This window comes from Panthera pardus, unplaced genomic scaffold (genome assembly GCF_024362965.1).
Source record: "Panthera pardus isolate Hobbes unplaced genomic scaffold, ASM2436296v1 HiC_scaffold_8, whole genome shotgun sequence".
Lineage (NCBI taxonomy): Eukaryota > Metazoa > Chordata > Mammalia > Carnivora > Felidae > Panthera > Panthera pardus.
The window spans coordinates 2797542-2822154 of NW_026527013.1; the positions used below are offsets into that span (position 1 = coordinate 2797542).

At 60.3% G+C, this 24613-nt stretch overlaps 1 protein-coding gene across 4 annotated transcripts in view; it reads left to right on the forward strand.

Moving 5' to 3' along the window:
• The window catches only part of TJP3 (tight junction protein 3), a 28141-nt gene continuing 3528 nt past the window's right edge, over nt 1-24613 (forward strand). Inside the window, exons 1-15 of one of the 4 annotated variants that reach the window (XM_053898085.1) lie at nt 1-264; nt 11113-11169; nt 11277-11386; nt 12608-12710; nt 12968-13289; nt 14294-14397; nt 15828-15987; nt 16246-16354; nt 18530-18588; nt 18829-18895; nt 19093-19249; nt 19754-19862; nt 19941-20178; nt 20288-20499; nt 22612-22707. In XM_053898085.1, coding sequence (XP_053754060.1) covers nt 11122-11169; nt 11277-11386; nt 12608-12710; nt 12968-13289; nt 14294-14397; nt 15828-15987; nt 16246-16354; nt 18530-18588; nt 18829-18895; nt 19093-19249; nt 19754-19862; nt 19941-20178; nt 20288-20499; nt 22612-22707 — 1894 coding nt within the window. In that variant the 5' untranslated portion in view covers nt 1-264; nt 11113-11121. Of the gene's footprint in view, nt 265-6898; nt 7018-10218; nt 10516-11112; nt 11170-11276; nt 11387-12607; nt 12711-12967; nt 13290-14293; nt 14398-15827; nt 15988-16245; nt 16355-18529; nt 18589-18828; nt 18896-19092; nt 19250-19753; nt 19863-19940; nt 20179-20287; nt 20500-22611; nt 22708-24613 lie in introns of those variants that run through there. The other 3 variants (XM_053898083.1, XM_053898084.1, XM_053898086.1) reach the window with 3 other exon arrangements.

The following is a 24613-nucleotide window of genomic DNA, read 5'->3' on the forward strand; positions in this document are numbered from 1 at the left end:
CAGCTGCTCCCACGTGAGGGCACCTTGCGACAGAGGCACATACCCAACCAGCGGCCGGGCTCTCACTCCCGTTGTGCACCTCGTCCTGCTGGTTCCACCTGGCGCGGGACAGACGTGCTGCCTCCACGCGGGAGGACAGAGCTGGGGAAACAGGTGGGGAGAACAGAGCTCAGCCCTCAGGTCCCCTCCCTACCTCCATGCCAGGCGGGCACCCAGGCCCCGGCTCCTGCCACCTGCCCCAAGGCCACCGGGCCTCCTGGACGGGTAAGTCCCCCACCCTGCTCCGCGCGGACTGACTCCCTGACCACAGGGTCCTGGGACCTCCATCACCTCCCCCTGCCGCCCAGAAAGCAGGAAACTGACACTCATGTGTGGGCGTTTGACATAGTTTCTAAGGGATTATCTGGCTGGCGGTTACTGTCCCTGGCAACCTGCCCGGACGCCAGAGCCAGCGACTTAAAAGGGTCATTGTTGGCCCAGGTGGTGCCAGGGAGGCAGAAGAGGCCCAGGCTGGTCTCTGATCCCCCAAAGTGAGGAAGGGAGGCCCGGGCAGGGAGGGGGCCGGCAAGGCAGCCCGGCTCCCAGTCGGTGTGTGGGCCTCCTGGAGCTTCTGAAGAGACTCCCAAGTTTCCAGACAGTGGCGCCCCCTTCCCCCCCCTGACCGCCCCCCCCCCCCCCGCCAGGACCTGCCGGAGCCTGGGAAGGGGTCCCACGGTGGCCTTACCATGGCGATGGGGGCCCCGGGCCCTGTCTGGATTCCTTCCCTGGGCGAAACTTGCCAGCGGAGAGATGTAGGAAGGGGCAGGGGCGGCGGCCAGAGCCTCCCGTGGGCGAGGAGCCAGTTGGCCCCCAGGGCCAAGGAAGCCCGGAACCTGCAGAGGACAGGGTCGGGCGGCAACAGTTTTTTCTGGGTCGTTTGCTCCCCAAAGGGCAGCACAAAGAGGGCTTCCTGGCCAGCCAAGTGTCTGATTGCACCTCAAGCCTCTTTGTCTGGGACAGAGAGGGCCCCCTGGGGCCAGGGAGGCACAGGCCTATGAGTCTCGGGGCGTATAGCTGGTCTGGAATTTGGGGACACTCGTGCCGAGTAGAGAGATTTCAAGTCTGGGGTCTGTGGGGTTGGAAGGAGATATATCTGGGCTGTCAGATCCCACCCGCCTGGGGTTTGGGGAGAAAACCTGTGGACTCAGATAGACCCGGCCTCCAGCCCCTTCGCTTATCTAAACCTCAGTCTTCCACTCCGTAGAATGGGTGCAGGTCGAGTCAGCACGACCCAGGGCTGCTGAGTGCAGCAAATGATAATGTGGGTAATAGATTCTCAGTCATCGGGGGTTGGGGTAAACCGTCCCACCCCAAGTCAGAACTCAGAATTCCAGGCGAGTCGCAATGTCCCATCCACCTTCGCGTGAGACAGGAGTTGAAGTCGGGCTCAGAGAGGGGTAGCCACTTGCCCGGGGCTGCACAGGAAAGTAGGGCAGAAAGGAGAGGAGGGACGACTGGGGGCTGCCCCTGCCCACCCGCCCCAACCAACACTCCAGGCTAAGCATCTTGTAAACGTCCTGCCTCCTTGGCTCAGTGCTTCCGTGTGGCCCTGGGTTGTGGGGAAAGTCCGCGGAGGCAAATTCGGGTTTCTGTTTGGCCTTCAGCCAGAGGAGCAGTATGTGCTCAGGGAGGAGCCTGACACCCTTTGGAACGGGCTGAGGTTCGTGGGAGATGGCCCTGGGAGGAGGGGCTGCCCAGGGAGTGCACCTGCATTTATCAGGCACCTACTGTATGCTGGGTGCCCTCCCGGGCCTTGGGGATTCAGCAGGGGACCAGACCAACAATAATCCCTTGTCTTGTGGGCTTGTGTTTTGGTAGCAGAAGACAAACAAGAAACAAGAGATATAATAAGGAAGTAAATCGTATCCGGGGTTGAAGAGTGGTCAGTCTCACAGAGGGAAAGAATGCAAAAGAGCCCCAGGGTCAGGAATAAAACGGGCAGAGGGGTATTTTACAACCTTGCGTAGAAAGATTAGAGGCAGCCTTCTTGAGAAGGTGACGTTTGAGCCGTCTTGAAGGAAGTGAGTTTGGCGAATGAGCATTCCAGACAGAGGGCACAGCCCGTGCAAAGGTCCTGGGGCAGGACCAGGCCTGGAGTTGGAGGAACAACCAGGAGGCCCTTGTGGCTAGAGCAGAGTGGGAGAGGGGGAGAGAGAGAGAGAGAGGAGGGGAGGGGAGGGACGGGAACAGGGCAGGCTGTGCGGGGTGCTGGGGATTAGGGGAGGGTTTAGGCTTTTACCCCAGGGAGGTGGGAGCCCTGGAGGGCTGTAGGCAGAGGAGGGCAGGACCTGACTCGGTGCTCGAAGGCGCCCCCCCGGCAGCCGCTGCGGGGAGGACAGACTGTGGGCTCGAGGGCAGAACCAGGGGGGACCAGGGAGGCCACACCTGGAGGCCCTGCTAGAATGTGGCTTTAAACCGAACAAGCAAAACATCTCATTCTGGAATCATGTACAGCTGACATGGCAGCAAAGTCGTAGCCACAAGGAATGTCCCAGGGCTTGGCAACACGGGGGTCCTGGGGCACCTTCCTGAGAGCACCGTGGTGGGGCAGGGAAGGAAGGTGAGGAGAGGCACGTAGACTCTTCCAGAAGCTTGCAGTGGATGGAAGGGAGCTGGAGGGGCCTCACGGAAGGGATCCCCACCCCCACCCCCACCCCCACCCCCAGATGGGAGGAAGCCAGAGTTCTGGAAGGAAGCCGGGAAGAGCAGAGCCCAGCTGGGGGTAGGACCCAGACCCCTGACACCTTTCTCACAGCGTCCGTGGTCAGCCCGGCCTCTGCACCTGTACCCCAGGCCAGCTGTCCTCGGCCACCGCTCGTTCAAGGCCCCCCACGACCCCCACGTGGCCAACCCTCATGTGCCCAGTGGCTGCGCCTGCCACACCCGGAATGTTCCTTCTGGAGTACACAGCACTGCTCTCTCTGCCTTCAGAATCCCAGGTGACTCCCCGGGAGCGGTTTGTTCACCTAGTAGGCGCTGACTGCATACCGGGTGCTGTTCTAGGTGCTTGGGATGATGCTACAGCGGTAGAGCTCGCAGAGGCCGGCAGGGAGTAGGCGCCTTCCAGACAGAGCCCCACGGAGAGGCGTGCAGCCAAGAAGCGGGAACTGTGGCTCGAGAACATTCGGTAGCTCCTTGGGGCTTGCGGACCTAATGGACGTCCGATCCGTGCCGGGCTTTGGCGTGTGCGCGAACACTGTCCGCGCTTCCTTTTGCCTTTGAACCACTTTACAGCCCCGTAAATTATGGGAAACTGGCAGCATTGCGAATGATTCTGATCCCCAGAAATGCAAGTGAGTTTTGCCCAGTGGAGACTTTACTGCCCTGTGGACCCGTGGCTGTCGATCAGCTTACCGTCCATTTCTGAATTCATTTCGGCATTCTTTTTCCTTTTTCTTTTTTTGTAGTGTTTTCTCTTTTTTTAAGGTTATTTATGTTGTGCGTGTGTGTGAGAGTGAGAGAGAGAGAGAGAGAACGAGCAGGGGAAGGGCCGAGAGAGAGGGAGAGGGAATCCCAAGCAGGCTCTGTTCTCAGCACGGAGCCGGATAAGCCCGAGTCCTCACTGAGGCCCCCAAGGCCCTGCAGGACGTGCCCCGGCCCCCCCCCCCCCCCGCCTTCCCCTCCTCCCTCTCTCCCCCTCGCTCACTCCGCTCCAGCCACACGGGCCTCCCGGCTCCTCCAACATGCCCAGGTCCTGCCGCAGGGCCTTTGCACGGGCTGTGCCCTCACCTAGATCTCCCCATGGCTCCTCCCTCATCTCCTTTAGGTCTAATTGTTCCTCTGCTCGGACGCCTCTCACCTCTGGCCTCTCACCTCCATCACGCCTCCTAAACGTAGTCCTTAGTTTGAGTGCCCTTCCTCCGGGAAGCCCTCCCTGAGCCCCCAGCCCCTGTCGTGTCTCCCTGCTGACGCTCTCAGAAGTTAGCTTGTACTTTTTATTCACGTTGGGTAACGACTCGGTCATTGTCTTGCTCTCCCGGGTCTGTCCCGTCAGTCCTGCGTGTACACAGCGGGGGCTCCGTAAATGCAGATGAATGAACCAGAGCCAGCCGGGCCGCAGAGCTGCTCCGGGGCATCCTTGGGTTGGAGCGACACCTGTTCGACCACAGATACGGCCTCAGCCTCTTACAGCCCAGCAAAGCAGCCTCCACCAGGGAGGGCCCAAGCCCCCTGTGTGACACCCCCCCACCCCCCCACCCCCACCCCCCCAGGCTCCCACCCTGAGGGGCCTCAGCCCAGCCCAGGCCGTCTCTCTGCCTCAGTTTCCCGCTAGGCCCTCAGAAAGGCGGAGCAGGGTCGTCCCAGAAGGACTTCGGCGACCCCACCGTCCACAGCGCCCTCCCTTCCCTTCCCTCCCTCCTTCGCGCTGTGCCCACACTGCCCCCTCCTGGTTGAATCTGGCATTGAAATTTCAGATGGGAAGTCGGTTCTTGCGGGCTCCCGCTCGCGTGCTTGGCCCCGAACAGTTTCGCGGCGCCTCAACGACCGGATGAAAAAAACAATGGACGTGTGAATGAAATGGATTGATGACAAGCAGATTTTTATTTCCTCAAGGGGACCTGGCGGTCAGGAGCGGCTGGACTAGTGGGTTTAAGGCCGGCTCCTCTGGCCTGTGAAACTGCACCGCGCTGGCCACGCCCTTTTTCCCAGCCCTGCGTTTGCCCGGCCCGGTTGGTGGAGCGTTTGACACTTGATCTCGGGGTCGTGGGTTCAGGCCCCACCTTGGGCGTGGCGCGTACTTAAAAAAAAATAAAACCCTGCCTTTGAGCAAAAGGGCATCGGATGGGCACTAGGGAGCCATTGAGGGCACCCTGGTGCGCGTGTCAGCGGGGAGCTCGGTTAGGTTTCTCCTATGATTCATGAACACAAACACACAGCGATTAAAACAAAAAAAGGGTTTGATCTTGTCCTACCTACAATCGTTTGGGGCGCTGCCTCCTGGTGGCCAAACGTCGCACCGGGAGAATGTGCTTTGTCCTCCAGCCCTGAAGTTTCCAGCCGGTGCTCAGAGAGGCTTTCTGCAAAAGGTTACTGCCTTAGGGACCTTAGGAGATGCTCGAGGGCCCACTTCTGGCCTGGGCTCTCCAGATTAGTGTTTTGGGGGAGAACAAGAAGTCAGCTTTGGGGGCCTCAGAGATTTTTGATTGTTTCTTCTGCCTTGTTCATTTGGCAAACTCTTACTCACCCTTCAAAAGCCCAGCGGCAATGCTCCCTCTTCCAGAAAGCATCTCCTGATCCCCCAGTTTCCTCTTTGCCTTCCTGTGCCCTTCCCATAGCCTGGGATTCCTCTCCGCCGGAGCTGAGTGGATGAGGCTGGGGAGGGTGTCCATACCCGGATTTGCCCTTTCGACCTTGGCGTGAGTGGGGCACAGGAACAGAGGGGACTCAGGGTACATATTTATAATAATATAATGTTTATATTATAAATATAATACGTAAATAAGATATTTATTTGGGGGGCACCTGGGTGGCTCAGTCAGTTAGGCGTCCGACTTCGGCCTAGGTCATGATCTAGTGGGTTGTGAGTTTGAGCCCCACGTCGGGCTCTGTGCCGACAGCCCGGAGCCTGGAGCCTGCTTCCGATTCTGTGTCTCCCTCTCTCTCTGCCCCTCCCCCACTCATGCTCTGTCTCTGTCTCTCTCAAAAATAAATAACATTTGGGGCGCCTGGGTGGCTCAGTTGGTTAAGCGTCCGACTTTGGCTCAGGTCATGATCTCACGGTCCATGGGTTCGAGCCCCATGTCGGGCTCTGTGCTGACAGCTCAGAGCCTGGAGCCTGTTTCAGATTCTATGTCTCCCTCTTTCTCTGACCCTCCCCTATTCATGCTCTCTCTCTCTCTGTCTCAAAAATAAATAAATGTTAAAAAAAATTAAAAAAAAAATAAATAACATTAAATAACTTTTTAAAAAGATATTTATTTTTTTAGTTTTAAAAAATATTTATTTGTTTTTGAGAGAGAGAGAGCACAAGCAGGGGAGGGGCAGAGAGAGAGGGGGGAGGAGAGAGAGAGAATCCCAAGCAGGCTTTGCACGGCCGGTGTAGAGTCCAAAACAGGTCTTGAACTCACAAACCGTGAGATCGCGACCCGAGCCAAGGAGGGACGCTCAACCGACTGGGCCACCCAGGCGCTCCTATAAATAAAATGTTTAAATATATATTTAAAGCAGCAAGGAACGTGTGGGTGTCTGCCCTGGTCCTGTCACCCCAAGATCTCACCTTCCGGACCCGGCCTTTGCTCCCCAGAGCCCGCCCTCCTCCGCGGGGAGCCCCGCCCCGGGTGGGGTGTGAAGACAGAGCTCTCTCTGCTGGCTTTGGGGCCAGGCCCTGGGGCGGCAGCCGTGGACATTCAGAAAGCCCAAGTCTCTGACCCCTCTGGGCCTCAGTTTCCCCTCTATGAAATGGGGGGGGGGACTTCCTGGAGATGGGGTGCCCTGAGGAAGGCTAGCCCTGCGCCCTGGAGGTCTCTGGCACTCAACCTGCTTTTGGTGCAACCGATGTCCCAGCGGAACCTCGAAACGTGCCGGGGGCGCCGATTGCCCCGTCCCAGGCGCCGGTTCCGAGCGCGGCCGGACTTCCTGCCGGGTCTTCATTGCAGCCCCGCCCGGCCGGCGTCCTGCCCCGACGGCGGGCTCGTGCCCGGCTGGGTGGAAAACCCGGTCTGGCATTCCCACCCCGGAGCCCGGAGCGCGGAGCCCGGAGCCCGTGTTGCGGGGGCGGAGGCGGCCCCGGCGCGGTCCCGAAGGCGTGGCGGGGCGGGGGCGGGGCCGGCAGGGGACGGGGCGGGGGACGAGGGGCAGGTGCGACCCAGAGCGGCTGGAGGAGGCGAGGGCCGGGCGCTCTCTCCGCCGCAGCCGTCCTTAGCCTCCTCCCTCACCCCGAGGTGGGGACCGATTGACCGTTTCCAGGCCCCCCCCTCCCCCGCCCCGGGACAGGGGCGCTGGAGAGGCCAGGGGTGGACCATGGCGGTGAGATTCCAGGCGAGTAGCGCGCAGAGGACGGGAGGGGGAGGGGATCTAGCTGGGGTCCGCGACCTGGATCCAGTCTGCGACCTGGGGCCTGGACCCCAGACCACCCCGGGTTACAGGTGGGGAAACTGAGGCCCAGAGGAAGGTGGTGGCTAGGCCGAGGCTGCTCAGAGAGGGGCGTTCGCCCTCTGGTCTCCAAAAGCTGTCGGGGGGGGGGGGGTCTTTCCGTGCTCCAAGGTCTGCCTCTCTGGGGTCAAATCCTGACTTTTCTGTGTAACTTCGGGCCGGTGAATCAAGGCCTCTCCATACCTCGCCCCTCAAATGGGCCATCTTCCTCGGGAAGGAGGTGCAGGGAGGATTCAAAGAGGAAACCGTGTTTTTAGCGCCTGGCACGTCTTGGGTGCCCTATAAAGATGTTTACGCGGGGTGTTCGGGCCGAGTTAGTCTTGAGCAACAGTGGGACGGCAGCAATGACTTCATTTGTGGGCTGGGGTGGCTTCGGTGAATGCGGCGAGGCCGGAACCAACATTCATTGGGCGCCTACTGTATACAGAGCCGTTAACTTGCATTACCGGGCAGAGGCAGGGGTCTTGAGCCCCTTTTACCCACGAGCAAACCTGCTGGGGGGAGGGGATCCCCTTGTCTCTATTTGGGGGGAAACCTCACCCTCCGGGGACCGAGCTCGGGCTGACCCCTTTCATAACCGCCGCACCGGGCGGCAGATCGCGCCTGGAGGGGTAAAGCGAGGCCTTAGGGGAACGTGGCTCGCCCCAGACCACACTTCCGGGCAGTTCTGGTTCCCGCCAACTTCCGTCCTGGCTGCGGGGGGGGGGGGGGGGGGGGGGGGGGGAGGCTTCCAGAATCCCCTCCCCACCTCCCATATTGGTGGCCCCCCACCCCCTCTCCCCGCGCCCCGGTTCCCCGAGGCGGAGATGGGGAGGGGGCGGGGAGCCAAGTGCCCCGGGTTGTGTGACAGGGTACCACCTGACCCGCCCGTTTGGGTGACTCCTCCTCTCCTCCTCCCTGGGGGAGGGGGTGGGGATAAAGGCCCAGGCCCCGCCCCCTCAGGGCTCACCTGGGTGGGTGAAGGGCTGACCGAGGGGTCTAGGAATTCTGGACACACCCGGTTGAGTTCCTGGCTGAATAGGCCTTTTATCTCACCATTCACCCCCATTCCTCGAACTCCGTCTCTCTTCTGGTTCTGTGGGGACTATACTGGGGTCCCAGGGTCCCCAACCTTGCCCAGCCGCCGGCCCCAGACTAGAGGGGTGTATGGGAGGCAATGGACTGGGACACCCCCGATTCCAGTGATTAGGGATGTAAGGCGTGTGAATGGGGCCGCTGAGGACTCACTTCTTGGAGGAAGAAACAGCGTCCCGGGGGCTCTGAAGGATGAGTAGGGGTTCACCAGGGCCCAGGAGATGCCAAGGGCCATCACCAGGGTGCCCGAGAGACGGCCCCAGCCCGCCTTCACGGCCCAAGAGGAAAGATCAGGAACTTGCAAGCTGATGATTAAACTGGCTAATTTTTTTAAGAAATGTTTATTTTTGAGAGAGAGGGAGAGCGAGTGGGGGAGGGGCAAAGAGGGAGGGGAACCGGGGTCCCCAAGTGGGCTTTGCGCTGGCAGCACAGAGCCCGACGCGGGGCTCGAACTCACAGACCGTGAGATCATGACCTGAGCGGAGGTCAGACGCTTCACCCAGCCGCCCAGGTGCCCCTAAACAGGGTAATTTAAGATGGTTTGGGGTGCCGTGATCCAAGCCTAAGAAAGAAAACGGGGAAGCATGACAGGGAGCCCTGGAAGTTTGGCTCGCCCAGGAGGGCTGCCTGAGGAGGCAGGAGACCCAAGTGGCGTAGCTGCCTGCGGGTTCTTGGGGGGTGTCTCTGGGCCCAGGGGACTGCCAGGGCGAAGACGTGCAGGAGAACGGAGCTGAGGGCCACTGGGGGGCGGGTTAGGCTTGGCCCCGTGGGTGTTAGAGAAGGTCTGTAATATCTAAGGAGGTGAACCTGCACGGGGCGGGAGGGGGGCGGGTGGCAGGGCAAGCCGGGGCCACCTGCACCTGTCCCCCAGGGGCCCTGGTTCCCTGGGGCTGTGTCTTAAAACAAGGCTGGGAAATCAAAGTTCCGGAGGGCATTTAATGATACAAAGTGTAAACTCAAAGCGAGTACAAAGATTCTGCTTTGAAACATAAGTCCGGAAGAAGAAAACAAGGGACAGGGCGGAGGGGTGCCGTGGTTAGGGGCAAGGGTGCGAGACCGGCCGCCTGTGTCCACCTGTTCACCGGGTGACCTCAGGCAAGTTGCTGCGCCTCTCTGGGCCTTCCTTTGCTCTCCCTTAAGGTGGGAATAATAGCGGTGACACATTAAGGTCGCTCAGGGTTAAACGATGAGCGTCTCGTCGGCAGCCAGCGGAGCGCGGTGTCTCTTACTAACGTGCCAAGGAGGAAAGTCGAGGCTCTTTCTGCTTTTCCCGCCTGGCTCCTTGCCCCGCGCCGCCGCCGCCTCGGCCCTGAAGGCCAGGGCGCCGGGGGTGGGGGTAGCCCATTTGGCAGGCGGGGAAACTGAGGCAGCCGGCAGAGGGGTTTGAGTCGGGGTTGGGAGCGCTGCCCTCAGCTCCCGGGTAACCGCGGGGCCGGGAGTGCCCGGGAGGCCCCGCCCTCGGCGGTGTTTGTCTCTCGCCCCCTCCCCCCACCCCCTGGGAGCCAGGAATGCCGCTCTCCCGGGATCCGTTAAGAAAAGGCACTGGGGCAGCCAGCGAGGGGTTCTTAGGGGGAGGAATCACCACCTGCTGTGCCCCCGGGGGGGGGGGGGGGGCGGGTCTACCAGGCGGGGGGGGGGGGGGGCAGGCCCGGAGAGGAAAGGGACAGGGAGGGGGCGGGGGAGGGCGGGCTTCACGCCCCGCCTTCTCTGGCCGGGTGTCCTGGAGGGTGGCCTTGTACTCCCAGAAGCCAGGTCCCCATCTGTATCACGGGCGTGCAAATAACCGAATCCACGTTCCCAGCCACAGCCTCTATCGGGGCTGTTGTCCTGGCAAGTGACTTCGCCTCTCTGTGCCTCAGTTGCCTCATCTGTGACATGGGGATGACGGGATCTCCCTTCAGTGAGTGGATTAAATGAGATAGTACCTGTAAAGTACCCCCCGCACAAGGAAAGCACCTCCTTCCTTCCTTCCTTCCTTCCTTCCTTCCTTCCTTCCTTCCTCTCCCCTCTTTCCCTCCTTTCTTCCTCCAGTAAATTGCTCCTGAATCCCTGCTATGAACCGGGACTCCACTGTGAACGAGACAAACAAAAATCTCAGCCCTCCAGATCGGATGTTCTAGAGAGGGGAGACGGACAGACCAAAAAAGCCAAGAGAACGTCAAGGGGTCACAAGTTCTCCGAATTAGGAACGCGTATTGGGGAAGGGTGGATAGGGCGGTCTGCCGTGGAGCCGGAAGAGCTTACTGTTCCGCACCGGGTGGTTGGAGAGCCTCCCCGGCAAGGTAGCACAGGAGCTGAGAGGAGAAGGAGGTGAGGGAAGGAGTCAGGTGGAGATCTGGGGGAAAAGAGTTTCAGGCAGAAGGAACAGCACGTGCAAAGGCCCCAGGGGTCGGAGGAACAGTGAGGAGGCCCCAGGTGGCTGGAGCAGAGTGGGCTCCCTCTGCCTGGCAGGCCTGGCTTGATTCCCCCCCCCCCAAAACATGGATTCCCCCCTCCCCCCCCACTCGATCCCCCCTCCCCCAGGCATGGATCCCCCCCAGGCACTTGCATTTTCTCTCCTCTCACCAGTTTGCTTCACTCAAACGAGGGTCTCAGCTTTGGCACATTTGGGCCTGGATCGTTCCCTGTGGGGGGGCTTCCCCGCTCTGTGGGGGGCTGGGCAGCATTGTGATGACCGCCAGCGTCACACGTACTCTGGGGGGCAGCGTGGTCCCTAACTGAGAACCCCTGACCTAAATCCACCTTGCAGATAGAAAAGCTGAGGTCTCCAGAGAGGTAGCAACCTGCCCACAGGCCTGGGACCTGGGGAGTGTCACAGCCGGGCTCCCCACCCAGGGCGGGGGACCCCTGCATGCTCCAGTGGGCCTGCGGTGGCCTCAAGCCCACCTCCCGTTCCTCTGCTGTCAGGTGTTGGACATGGAGGAGATGACCATCTGGGAACAGCACACGGCCACGCTCTGCAAGGTGAGGCCTCCCTCTCCCTGCGTGGGTGCCTGCAGGGGTGCCACCTTGACCCCGGGCTGCTCCACGGGAGGACGCAAAAACTCATGCTAGGTCTCCTCCCCTCTCAGGACCCCCGGAGAGGCTTTGGCATCGCAATCTCTGGTGGCCGAGACCGGCCCAGTGGATCCGTGGTCGTGTCGGATGTGGTGCCGGGGGGGCCAGCTGAGGGCCAACTGCAGTGAGTATCAAGGCAGCAGGGGTGCGGGCAGGGGCGGGGCCTGCCGAGAGCAGGGAGGTGTGTGGGCCAAAGCCAGGAGCGGGGAAAGTGCCTGGTGCCTTTCAGCTCTGTCAACACAGGGCTCAGAGCTGCCAGCAGCACAGGGTTGGCGTTGGGAGACTCACTCTCCCCAAGCCACTTCCTGGTCCTTCGCTGTAGGTCTCCGGGGTCATAATGGCCTTCCTGGGATGAAAGGTCCTGGAAGCCTTTTGTGGCCGCAGGGAAGGAGACGCTGTGTTCTGAGCCCTTGGGAGCGGCAGGCTCCTGGGCGTTCTGTTGGGAAAACGGTTCTGGGACCTGAGTGGCTGACGGGTGATATGGTTCAGTCCAGAATCGAGACACAGCTTCAGAGAGAGAGAGAGAGAGAGAGAGAGAGAGAGAGACGTTATGAAACACAGGGAAGGGGCGCCTGGGTGGCTCAGTCAATTAAGCGTCCGACTTTGGCTCGGGTCATGATCTCGCGGTTTGTGAGTTCAAGCCCCGCGTCTGGCTCTGGGCTGACAGCTCAGAGCCTGGAGCCTGTTTCAGATTCTGTGTCTCTCCATCTCTCGGCCCCTCCCCTGCTCATGCTCTGTGTCTCTCAATAATAAATAAACGTTAAAAAAAAAAGAAACACAGGAAAGAGGGGGAGAAAAGCAGAAACGGGGGCGTGACAAGGATTGAGGGGTACGGAGACACTTATAATCACAGCTTGCATTCTGTGGTTGCATTCAATTTTTTGTTTTATAACGTTTATTTGTTTTTGAGGCAAAGAGAGAGCGCAAGCAGGAGATGGCCAGAAAGAGGGAGACAGAGGATCCAAAGCAGGCTCCGTGCAGTAAGTTTGAGCCCAACGAGGGCCTCAAAGTCACGGACCCGTGAGATCATGACCTGAGCCGAGATCAAGAGCCAGACGCTTAACTGGCTAAGCCACCCAGGGGCCCCGGTTGCATTCTATTATTATAGTTGGATTTGTTGTTGGCCCCATTTTACAGATGAGGAAACTGAGGGATAAATGCCAGAAGGATAAATGTCTTTGTGAGCCTGGGGACACCAGCGAATTAGAACCAGGCCTTGTCGACTGGGAGGTGCCTGCCCCAAAGTCGGGCACTGGGGGACATAGCAGGGGCTGCAGGGAAGGCCTGAGGAGAGGGCTCCTATGTGAGGACTCGTCCCTGAGACCCAGCCTCCCTCTTCTCTCAGGACAGGGGACCACATCGTCATGGTGAATGGGGTCTCCATGGAGAGCGTCACCTCCACCTTTGCCATTCAGATACTCAAAACCTGCACCAAGTTGGCCAACATTGTGAGTGGGGGCCAGGTGGGCGGGGCAGCCCCCCCACCCCCCGTGGGCACCTCTGCCCTCCCCCCGCCCCCACTTTGAGCCCCACCTGCAGCCCGCGGGTGTTATGAGTGGAAGCTTCTACAAGCAGGTGGAATCCGGTCCCCGTTTCACAGCTTGGACGTTCAGGCCCAGAGAGGGCCCCCCCCCCCCCCGCCCCCACCTTCCACAGGGGTCGGGGCGGAGCCTCGAGCCGGCCCCTCCCCTCTCTCCCCTCGCAGACCGTGAAGCGTCCCCGGAAAATCCAGCTGCCTGCCAAGGCCAGCCCCTCTGGGGGACATCAGGTCTCGGATGGGGAGGCTGACCACGGCCAGGGCTACGACGGGGACACATCCAGCGGGTCTGGCCGCTCCTGGGGCGAGCGCTCCCGCCGGCAGAGGACGGGCCGCCGGAGCCGGGCCGGCAGCCACGGGCGCAGGAGCCCAGGCGGCAGGTCTGAGACCAACGGGCTGGCCCTGGTGTCGGGCTTTAAGCGGCTGCCGCGGCAGGACGTGCAGATGAGGCCCGTGAAGTCCGTGTTGGTGCGGAGGAGGGACAGCGAAGGTGAGGTCGGCGGGTCGTCGGCAGTGGGGCTCCCGGTTCCCGCCAAGGGGCGCCGTGGCCGCGCTGACCCCCTGTCCCGTGTGTCCAGAGGCGTCCCCGTCCTGGTCCCTGGGACCTGGGACATGTGGCCTCGTGCGGCAGAGGGGGGCAGGCCCAGGCCCCTGAGGTGGGGGTGACCCTGGGTGTTCCGGGGGGCCCGGCGGCCTCGCGAGGTCCTCACGAGAGGGGGGCAGAGAGATGGGCAGACCCCGACCCGAGCTGCTGGCCGTGAGGATGAGGAGGGGCCGCGGGCCCAGGATGCGGGGCTTCCGGAAGCCGGAAAAGGGGGGAGCCAGGCCCTGGGGGAACCGGCCCTGCCCACGCCTGGGCTTTGGGACTTCTGAGCCCAGAACCATGAGATTGCAAACTGGTGTTGCTTTCCGGCCCGGGAAGCTCACACACTGTGGCATCCAGAGAAGTGTCACGACACTAGAATTCCCTCCGTAAGGCCAATGTGTGGCCTCTGACCCCATCTCAGTTCAGTAGCAGCACCCTGGCCTTAGAATTCTAAACATGATGTGACAAATGGCACTGGGACATCGGCCCCCTGCCTTGTAATTTAAAAAAAATTTTTTTTTAATGTGTATTTTTGAGAGAGAGAAGGAGAATGACAGAGCGTGAGTGGGGGAGGGGCGGAGAGAGGGAGACACAGACTCTGAAACAGGCTCCAGGCTCCGAGCCGTCAGCACAGAGCCCGACGCGGGGCTCGAACCCACAAACCGCGAGATCGTGACCTGAGCCGAAGCCGGGCGCTTAACCCGGAGCCTCCCCGCCCCGGGCGCCCCCGCTGCCTTGTAACTGGGATAACAAGAGTCACATCCTGAAAACTCTCACCGGGATGTCATTGAGGGTGTCGGGGAGCTGGGACCGGGGCTCCGTGCCTTCCCATGCCCCTGCCGTGGACCTTCTACAACCCAGACCCCAGGCCCTGCCTCAGTGTCCCTCCTCCCCCCCCCCCCCCACAGAGTTCGGGGTCACCCTGGGCAGTCAGATCTTCATCAAGCACATCACTGAGTCGGGCCTGGCGGCCAGGAACCGCGGGCTGCGGGAAGGCGACCTCATCCTCCAGGTGAGCCCAGGCTTCCTGTCGGGGGCGGGACAGGGACACCGAGTGGCGGGCGGGGGGCGGGGGGCGGGGGGGGGGCTGGCAGGGTGACCCAGCCACACGGCAGGTCGGCAGAGCCAGAACCATTTGTACTCAGTTGCCTCCTTCCCAAGGGTTAGAGAGGGCCCCCCGCCCCCACCTGCCAAATGTCAGTTTCTAGTATCCTTAGAATCCCGCGACGGGCCAGTCGCCAGGTTTACAGGACCAGCTCTGCCTGAAAGCTGGTTTCTTTCTAGACTTCTCTCCTGAAAATCTGTTTCTAGTGACTCGTGGGGTAGGATTTCCAACCCCTTTCCAGGCGATTGCTTCTCGAGGGTCCTCAGAGTTTTCTGTTTGTAGCGATCCCGAGGAATTGTCTGTTTCTAGGGGTTTGGGGCAGACGCTAGAAACGGGTAGCTCAGTAGGGGGGGGTGAGAAACTCACCATCCCCAGAGTCAATGCAAACACACTCCCCGCGGAAAATGTTAGAAAGTGATTCCTGGAGTGCGTGGAGAGGGGCATTCAGTCCTCCCCCCAATTGTATGTTCCTAACCCACCTCTAAATGTCAGTTTCTAGTATCTCATGCAGATTGTCTGCTTTGAGTATCTTTGGGTATGTACATATCTGCTCCCTGGTTAGACAGGTTTCTTTGTTTCTTTTTTTTCCTTTCTTTTTTTATAAAAAAAAAATTTTTGTTAACGTTTATTTATTTTTGAGAGAGAGAGAGACAGAGCATGAACGGGGGAGGGTCAGAGAGAGAGGGAGACACAGAATCCGAAACAGGCTCCAGGCTCTGAGCTGTCAGCCCAGAGCCCGACGCGGGGCTCGAACTCACGCTCTATGGACTGACTAGGGCCCCCTAGTTAGACTTGTCCCTAATGTTTGTTTCTAGCGTCTCCTGAGAAATTCCCCTTCTAGGGAGATGGGGAGTCAGGCTGCTTTTAATTTTCCCCCAAAGCTCCCTCTGCCCCTCAGAAAATTGGCTGCTTCTGGAATTCTTTTTTTTTTTTTTTTTTTTGAGAGAGAGAGAGAGAGAGAGCGCTCGTGCATGTGTGCATGCAAAGAGGGGAGGGGCAGAGAGAGAGGGAGAGAGAGAATCCCAAGCAGACTCCGTGCCGTCAGCAGAGAGCCTGATGGCGGAGCTCAGTCCCACGACCCTGGGATGATGACAGGAGCTGAAATCGAGTTGGACACCTAACGGACCGAGGCACCCAGGCGCCCGAATTCTGGAATTTTTGTGGGAGTCACTTCTGGGCATGGTCTCCTCACAGCAGGGGTCCCGTACCATCGTTTTCTCTTGAGAACGTCTGTTTTTAGCAATTGTGTGTTTCTAGTGCCCCCACCAAGCTGTCTGTTTCTAGTATCCCCTGTCTAGTGTTAACTCCCTTCCTGTCTTCCTTCCCGGGCCTTTCAGATCAATGGCGTGTCCAGCGAGAATCTGTCTCTGAGCGACACACGGCGACTGATCGAGAAGTCAGAAGGGAAGCTGACTCTGCTGGTGCTCAGGGACAGAGGGCAGTTCCTGGTGAAAATCCCGTCGGCCGTCAGTGACAGCGACAGCTCTCTCCTGGACGGTGAGGGGCCAGAGGGCAGGCCCTGTGGGTTCAGCGGAGGGCAGGGGAGGCCGAGGAGGCCAGGCGGGGCCCGGCGGGGCACGTGAGCCCGGCCCTGTGAGGCCCAGAGAGGGACAGACACTTGTCCAAGGCCACACAGGAAGTCAGGGCTTACTGGCTGAGCCAGACTCTGGCCTGGGCCCCTTGGCTTAGAGGGGCCTTGACGTCCCCCTCTGCGGTGCGGGCTGCAGGCCTGATGGGACGTCCTCTCCGCTGCAGACATCTCAGACCTCGGCTCAGAAACGTCCCAGGCGCCACCGTCCCACGTCCCACCGCCGCCCCAGCATGTGCGGCGGAGCTCTGATGCCAGCTGGACCGACTCCCCCGAGTACGTACCCCTGTCGGCCAGAAGGGCTGAGTGGGAATGGAACGTGGGCCTATCGTTTCCGACTGGAGGGTGCGGTCCCGGTGGCCTGCCTGGAAGAGGCTTCCCCCGTCCACACATAGTCCTCCTGGCCCCCAGTACGTGGCTCTGGGTTCTCGGGACCGGGAGAGCCTGGTAGGGATCAACTTAAAGCAGAAGGAGCGGAATTTTCCAAGACCCCCCCCCCCCCCCCAGTTTTGACTTCCATCCAATTTCGAACCCATTTTCGACTTCAGTCCTCCTTTAGGGATTTTCTCTTGGGGGCAAGATAGCCACGGGTGTGTGCAGGGACTGGAGGGTGCTTGCTCGTTATGATGATGTTTACAGACGGGAACAAGTGGCAGTGACCTTGCATTCGTGTCCTGCGGTGGCTATAAACACAGTGCCCAGACTTGGTGGCTTAGGACAGGAGAAATTTATGGTCTCGCGGATCCGGAGTCCCAGATGAGGGTGTGGGCAGGGCCGCGCTCCCCCTGGAGGCTCGGGGCGGGGAGGCGGGGAGGCGGGGAGGCAGGGGCGGGAGGTCTCTCCTACCTTCTGGTAGCTTCCAGAAAGTCCTGGGCTTGTAAGTGGCCACCTCCTCTTGATGACTTCACGTCATCTTGTCTGTCTCTGGGTCCAAACGTCGCCACTGTATAAGGACCCCAGTCATATGGGATCAGGGCCTCCCCTCCTCCTGCCAGTAGGTCCTCCTCTCCACCAATCGCATCCACCGCGACCGTATTTCCAAGTACCGTCACATTTTGCGATGCTGGGGGTTAGGATTTCGGTGCAGGAATTTTGAGGGGACACGACTCCATGCCTAAAAACAGAAGTGCCCAGGGGCGCCTGGGTGGCCTAGCCAGTTGGGCGTCCGACTTCGGCTCGGGTCATGATCTCACGGTCCGTGGGTTCGAGCCCCGCGTCGGGCTCTGTGCGGACAGCTTGGAGCCTGAAGCCTGTTTCGGATTCTGTGTCTCCCTCTCTCTCTGCCCCTCCCCCGTTCGTGCTCTGTCTCTCTGACTCAAAAATAAATAAAAACATTAAAAAAATTTAAAAAACCAAAACATAAGTGCCCAGCCCATGGGGATTAGGTCATGGGTATATTATCGCTAAGGCCTTCGGCGCCTGTGAAGCCGGGGGGGGGGGGGGGGTCTATCCGTTATCTGTGGCTCGGTGACAAATTTCCCTAAAGCCTAGCGGCTCGAAACGCCGGTGAACGTTATCCCACACGGATAATGTGGAGTTCGCTGGGTGCCTCTGATCTCTGGGTCTTAGGAGGCTACAGCCGAGGCGCCGGCTAGGGCAGTAGGATTTGGGGGTGGCTGGTCCCCAGCGCACTCACAGCCGTGGGGGCAGGAGGACTCAGGGCCTCGCGGGTCCCCAGAACGAATGATCCCACAGAGACTTAAGAATACGGACCGAGACAGAAGCTGCTTCTCGTAACCTCAGCTCAGCACGCGGTTCCTCCTGTCCCGCTCTTTTCCCGGGTCCCCGGGGCTGGTTCGGCCGGGAAGGGGACCCCAGAGCCCCGGATCTCGGGGTGCTGAGTATCAGTGACAGAAGGAGGCAACACGTGTGTGCTTGAGCCACAGGGAACGCCCGCTCCTTCATACGGCTGTTACCGTGCAGCCGGGCTCGGGGACGCTCGGTAACAGGAACGCCAGCCTCTGGAGCGACACAGGGCGGCATCTCTCAGAGGGTTGGGGGCGGGGGGGAGGGTCTGTTGCATGACCTTCCTGCCCCCCCCACCTCACCTGCCCCCCCCCAACCTCACCTAACCCTGATCGCCTCGCCTGCCAGATGCCCCACCTCCCAAACCATCCCCCCCACCCCCAGGGTTAGGATGGCGGTGGCGGGGGGGAGGGGGGGAGCACAGCACTCAGACCATATCACCTTCTATAGCTTTTCACTAATTAGAATAATAAACGTGACCATCGGCCACAGGTTTGCCTCATTTTGAGCCATGCCTACTTGTGGCCCTGACTTAGCCGTCCCCGGGGCTCAGAGGAGGGAACCCGAGTTCAGAGAGAGAGCAGCGGCCCCACCGTCTCCCAGCCAGAAGGGCAGAATTTGAATCTGGGTGCAAATAAAAGGGAATTGCTAAGGTCGACTCTCGGCATCTGCCCCTACTTCACCCCAAATCCGTTCCCCCTCCAGGGAGAGCCCCCCGCTTTGGCGGGACAATTCAGTGGATTCCAGAACCATCTCGGAAACAGGTGAGCGGACGGTGGCAGGGACGTGACTCTGAGCATCCTTCTGATTTTTCTGATCCCAACCAGTGAGGTGGTGCCAGGCAGGGCGGGAGAGGGGGGCAGGGGCCTAAGAGGTCAGGGGCAGCTCCCTGGGAGGGACGGAGGGCTGGGTGACAGCGCCGTGGGGCAGGGACACCCTAAGGCTGAGGTGTGGCGGCTAGACCAGTCAGCGTGCTTGGAAAACACACTGCTGTTCCCTTTCAGACTCCCCCAGGCAAAGCAGCTATGACATCTACAGGGTGCCCAGCGGCCAGAGCAGGGAGGACCGTGGGTACGTCCCCCCGGGGAAAAAAGCCCCCCCAGCCGGACACTCGCGCATCCCGGGGCTGCGTCCCCGTGTTGGTGGGGCCGCCATGCGAGGCTGTGGGGAAACTGAGGCCCGGAGGGGGTGGGGGCTCTCCCAGGGAGGCCCCGCGCGCCCCCTCTGCACCCATTCCGGCCTGACCACGCCTCTGCCTCCCCTTGCAGGTACAGCCCCGACTGGAGGGTGGTCCGCTTCCCCAAGGGCTCCACCATCGGCCTGCGCCTGGCCGGCGGCAATGACGTGGGCATCTTCGTGTCCGGGGTGCAGGAGGGCAGCCCGGCCGACGGGCAGGGCATCCAGGAGGGAGATGAGATTCTGCAGGTGACTTGGGGCAGCCGGCAGTGGGTGTGGCGGCCTGCTGGGTGGCCCCGGAGTCTGTCCTGGCCTGTGTGTCCTCCCCCAGGACCCGCAGCACCCCCAGGGACATGTGAACATTTAAAAAAAAATTTTTTTTTTTTTACATTTGTTTATTTTTGAGAGACAGAGCTTGAGTGGGGGAGGGGCAGAGAGAGAGAGGGAGACACAGAATCCGAAGCGGGCTCCGAGCTGATGGCACAGAGCCCACCCTGGGGCTCGAACTCACAAACCGTGCGATCGTGCCCTGAGCCGAAGTCGGTCGCTTAACCGACCGAGCCACCCAGGCGCCCCTGGACATCTGAACATTTTAACGTCTCCCTGCCTGTGTCATGACCTCGTTGGCTGGGTCACGACCCGTCCCTGCTGTCCTCCCGGGAGTGGGCCCCGTGCCCAGCAGAGCTGGCATCGCCTGTCTGGGGGGGGGGGGGGGGGGTGGCCGCGGCCCATGCCACGCCCCCTTCCCCGCAGGTGAATGACGTCCCCTTCCGGAACCTGACCCGCGAGGAGGCCGTGCAGTTCCTGCTGGGGCTGCCGCCGGGCGAGGACGTGGAGCTGGTGACGCAGCGGAAGCAGGACAGTGAGTGCGCGCGCGCGGCCGGGCGGGCGGGGGCCGGGCGGGGGGCCTGGGCGCTCACCGAGCCTCCCCGGTCCACAGTCTTCCGGAAAATGGTGCAGTCCCGCGTGGGCGACTCCTTCTACATCCGCACGCACTTCGAGCTGGAGGCCAGCCCCCCGTCGGGCCTGGGCTTCACCCGCGGAGACGTCTTCCACGTGCTGGACACGCTGTACCCCGGCCCCGGGCAGAGCCGCGCCCGCGGGGGCCACTGGCTGGCGGCGCGCATGGGGCGCGACCTCCGCGAGCAGGAGCGGGGCATCATCCCCAACCGGAGCAGGTGCGTCGCCCCTCGGCCTCGGCTTCCCCGCCGCAGACGGGCGCGGCCTCCCGGCTCCCGGGCCGGGTTTCCGCCGCCCTCCGTGCCCAGCCCCCTGCCTCGTCCCCAGGGCGGAGCAGCTGGCCAGTCTGGAGGCCGCCCAGCGCGCCGTGGGCGCCGGGCCGGGTGCGTCTTCGGGCTCCAACGCGCGGGCCGAGTTCTGGCGGCTGCGGGGTCTCCGTCGAGGGGCCAAGAAGACCACCCATCGGAGCCGCGAGGACCTGTCCGATCTGACCAGGCAGGGTCACTACCCGCCGTATGAACGCGTGGTGCTTCGAGAAGGTGGGTCCGAGGGGCGGGGGGCCGAGGGGAGGGGGGCCTCGTAAGGCTTTCGGAAGCCCTGGACCAAGTCTTCCTCCGCGTCCAGGCTTCGGAAGCCCCCATCCTTAACCTCTCCCCCCCACCCGAAATACCCATTTTGGGTTATTTTAGGGTGCCGAAGGGAACAGGAAAGGGCTCCTTTCCTGTTCCAGTAGAGATCCGCAAGCCGCAGGGGCAATCTCGAAAAGAAGTGCTTACCCGTAACTTAAACAACTTACCTTGTTACCATACCCAAAGTATCATTTTTTTTTTTTTTTTTTTTTTTTTAGTCTTATTTTTGAGAGAGAGAGAGAGCGTGTGAGCAGGGGAGGAGCAGAGAGAGAGGGAGACACAGAATCCCAAGCAGGTTCCAGGCTCTGAGCTGTCAGCACAGAGCCCGACGCGGGGCTTGAACTCACAGACTGTGAGATCATGACCTGAGCTGAAGTCGGACGCTTAACCGACTGAGCCACCCAGGCGCCCCCCAAAGTATTATTTTAACAGATAACCCAATTATAAGTAGTCTGTGAGATATTTCACACCCTCGTGTGTGTGTGTGTGTGTGTGTGTGTGTGTGTGTGTGTGTGTGTGTGTGTAAGCCCTGGTGTGTATTCTGCACTCGGCACATCTGGGTTCAGACCAGCCACGTTTTAGGGGCTCCACAGCCACACGTGGCCTGCGGTGGCCGCCCGGGCGTTCAGTGGGCGCTGCCCTTTCTAGGGTGTCAGCTGGCGCTGAACAGACACCCTTTAAAATACACGCATACTGTGAGCAGGCGTGAGACAGAAGCCTGAACACGCGTGTCCACAGCAGCACGGCTCACAACGGCCCAAACGTGGAAACGACCCATACGCTCACCGACAGATGAAGGGACACACACAGTGTGCCCACCGCGCACGCGCGCGTCTGCAGATGAACGTGTCCAACGCGCACGCGCAGGTCGCTGCCCCGCCCACTAGCAGGAGCGAGGCGCCCACCCCCGCTGCCCTGCTGACGGACCCTGAATGTTTGACGCTCAGAAAGGGAACCAGACCCCAGAGCCCACACGGGGTGTGAGTCCACGTGTGTGAAACGTACAGAACAGGCTCATCCAGGGACAAGAAGGGGGGTCGTGGGGGCTGGAGGGGGTGACTTTTTTTTTAAGTTATTTATTTATTTTTTTTTTTTTTGAGAGAGAGAGACAGAGTGTGAGCGGGGGAGGGGCAGAGAAAGAAGGAGACACAGAATCCGACGCAGGCTCCAGGCTCTGAGCTGTCAGCATAGAGCCTGACGTGGGGCTCGAACTCACGAACCCTGAGATCGTGACCTGAGCTGAAGTTGGGCGCTTAACCCACTGAGCCACTCAGGTGCCCCTCAAAAATAAACTTTAAAGAAAAAATTCAAAAAATCCTTTCCGAGGGATGGGAATAGGGGTATCAGGAGGGGGCTGACTACTCCCTTTTCTCCTGCCATTGTGCATTCTGTGCCCGTTTCCTCATGGCTAAAATGGTATAGCCATCAGTCCAGTGGTTGGCAAACTCTTCCTGCAAAGGGTCAGACACAGTTACTACTTTAGTCTTTGTGGGGCCGTGGGGTTTCTTTCAAAACGACTCCACTCTGCACGAAGGCAGCCAGAGGCAGTACATGAGTGGACGTGACTGTGTTCCAATAAAACTTTATTTATAAAACAGGCAGGGGGCCGGATGTGGCCCCACGGGTTGTAGTTTGCTGTCTACTGACTTCAGTGCTATAACCCAACCCACGTGAGAGCTGCAGAAGCGGAAAAGAGCTTCTTTTTAAGTCGTAGCCCGGGTGTAAGTAACGGAGGGTGGTCTCACGTCTTGTTTTTCTGCCTTATGATGTGGTCCAAGACCATTCCAGCCGGGGAAGAGGCAAGAAGGTGAACAGGGCCCCTACCTTTCCTGGAAGGCTACAACCCAGAACGGCGCGCAATTCTGCTTGCACCCCATTGGCCGGGAGGTGGTCATGTGGCCCTCCCGCCTGCAGGGGACGCTGGGAGATGTAGTCTTTAGCCGGGCAGCCATGGGCCTGGCTGGGTCTAGCGGTCTTTGCTGCAAATGGGATCTTGATTCTTGCCGTTTCTCTGCCCCTCAGCCAGCTTCAAGCGCCCGGTGGTGATCCTGGGGCCCGTGGCAGACATTGCCATGCAGAAGTTGACTGCGGAGATGCCCGACCAGTTCGAAATCGCAGGTGAGGAAGCAGCCTTGTTGGGGGAACCATTTCACAGCCTCTTGCCCGGCGCGGGGGCCGAGGCAGCTTGATGAGGGGGCTGCTGCTGCTGCTGCTGTTTCGGGAAAGAGTTAAAACAGCCACGGCAGGCACGAGGCAGATGAGTCACCAGCGCCCCCTCCAAGGCCTGGGCCAGCCGTCCCGAGCCAATCATGGCGCTCTTTGTCTGGATAGAGCCTCAGAATCCTTCTTAACACGGTTTGCCCGGCAGCCATTGCCGATGAACCCAACGTGCCACCTGCCCCTTCCTTTACTGAGCTACAGACACAGCGTTGAGCAAGACAGACAACTATTCCCCGGAGAACACCAAAAATTCACGAACAACTACTGAAACAAGCTGGGGGGGGGGGGGGCGGGGGTCAGTAAATTAAAGCTCCAGGGCCAAATCTGGCCCATCAGCTAAGTGTTTATACAGCCTGCCAGCTAAGAACGGTATCTACACATTTCAAACGGTTGAAGAGAAGTGAAAAGAAATGTGATGTGACACATGAAAATGATATGAAATTCACATTGCACCGCCTATAACCTGTCAATAAAGTTTTACTGGGATACGGCCACACCTGTGGGTTGACACACGGTGGCCGCATTCCAGCGGAGAGAAGTGTTTGCAGAGCGGATGCCCTTGAATACAGCATCGGAGCAAAGCCCCGTGGGGTGGCGATCTCGGTCAGGAGCCCCCCAAAGGAGGGCGGAGGGGCTTTTCTTGCAGACACACACCGTCTCCTTGCCAAAGTGTCCCCTGGCCGGGGCTTTGGAGCGAGGCCGTTCTGTGGGCAGATGTCACCTCCGGGCAATTCCTGCTCCTCCTGGCTGGGTGACCCTGAGCTGGTGGCTTGCCCTGAGACCTCACTTCCCCGTCTCTCAAATGGGGTTGTGCTTGGCAGGAAGAATGAGTGTGGGAATGGTCTTCGTGCCCGTGCGAGGTGCGAGCATTTCAGGAGGTGAGGCCCTTTCTCGCCGCCCCGGAGGGCTCAGCAGCCTTCAGGGGGCTCTTCCCACAGCAAAAGGGGAGGCAGGGTCTGTGGGGAGGGAACTTGGCGGAAGGACGAGGGTCCAGCGTGTGGTTTGGAGGGCAAGGTCGTCTTAACATCACTAGTCGCCCGGGAAGTGCCGATCGGAACCACAGTGCGAGGCCAAGCGAGGCCCCGGGACGGGGCCAGAGTGTAAAACAGCAAAACAGAGCATAGCAAGTGTCCGTGAGGATGTGGAAAGTGGGAGCCCTCGTGCTCGGCTGGGGGAGCGTGAGACCAGGCGGCCACTGTGGAAAACTACGAGCAGCTCCTCGGTTACACAGAGTCATCGTCTGACCCAGCGAGCGAGTCCACGTCTGGTCTATACCGAAGAGAAGTAAGGGCCGGGTCTCAAACGGGCACTGGCACCCCCACGTTCCCAGCAGTATTAGCCACAGTGAAGGATAGACACAGTGTCCGTCCACACACTGGAGTATGATCCAGCCGTAAAAAGGAAGGACGTCCTGCCTCCTGCCACCACGTGGGCAGACCCGGAGGACACTGAGCAGTGACAGCAGCCGGGCACAGAAGGACACGTCCCGCGTGACCCCCCCCGGAGGAGTCCCGCCCACAGAGACAGAGAGTACATGGTGGGAGCCAGGGGTGGGGCGGGAGGTGGGGAGCCAGTGTTTCATGGGGACAGAGTCTCAGTTCGGGGACATGGAAAGTGCTGGAGACATATGGCGGGGGCGGCTGCACGACAGTGTGAGTGTGCCTGAGGCCGCTGAGCTGTGAGCTTAGAGATGGTGAGTTTTATGTTCTGTACATTTTATTTTACTTTTTAAATGTTTTTAATGTTTATTTTGGAGAGGGAGAGAGAGAGACAGGGTGCGAGCAGGGGAGGGGCAGAGAGGGGG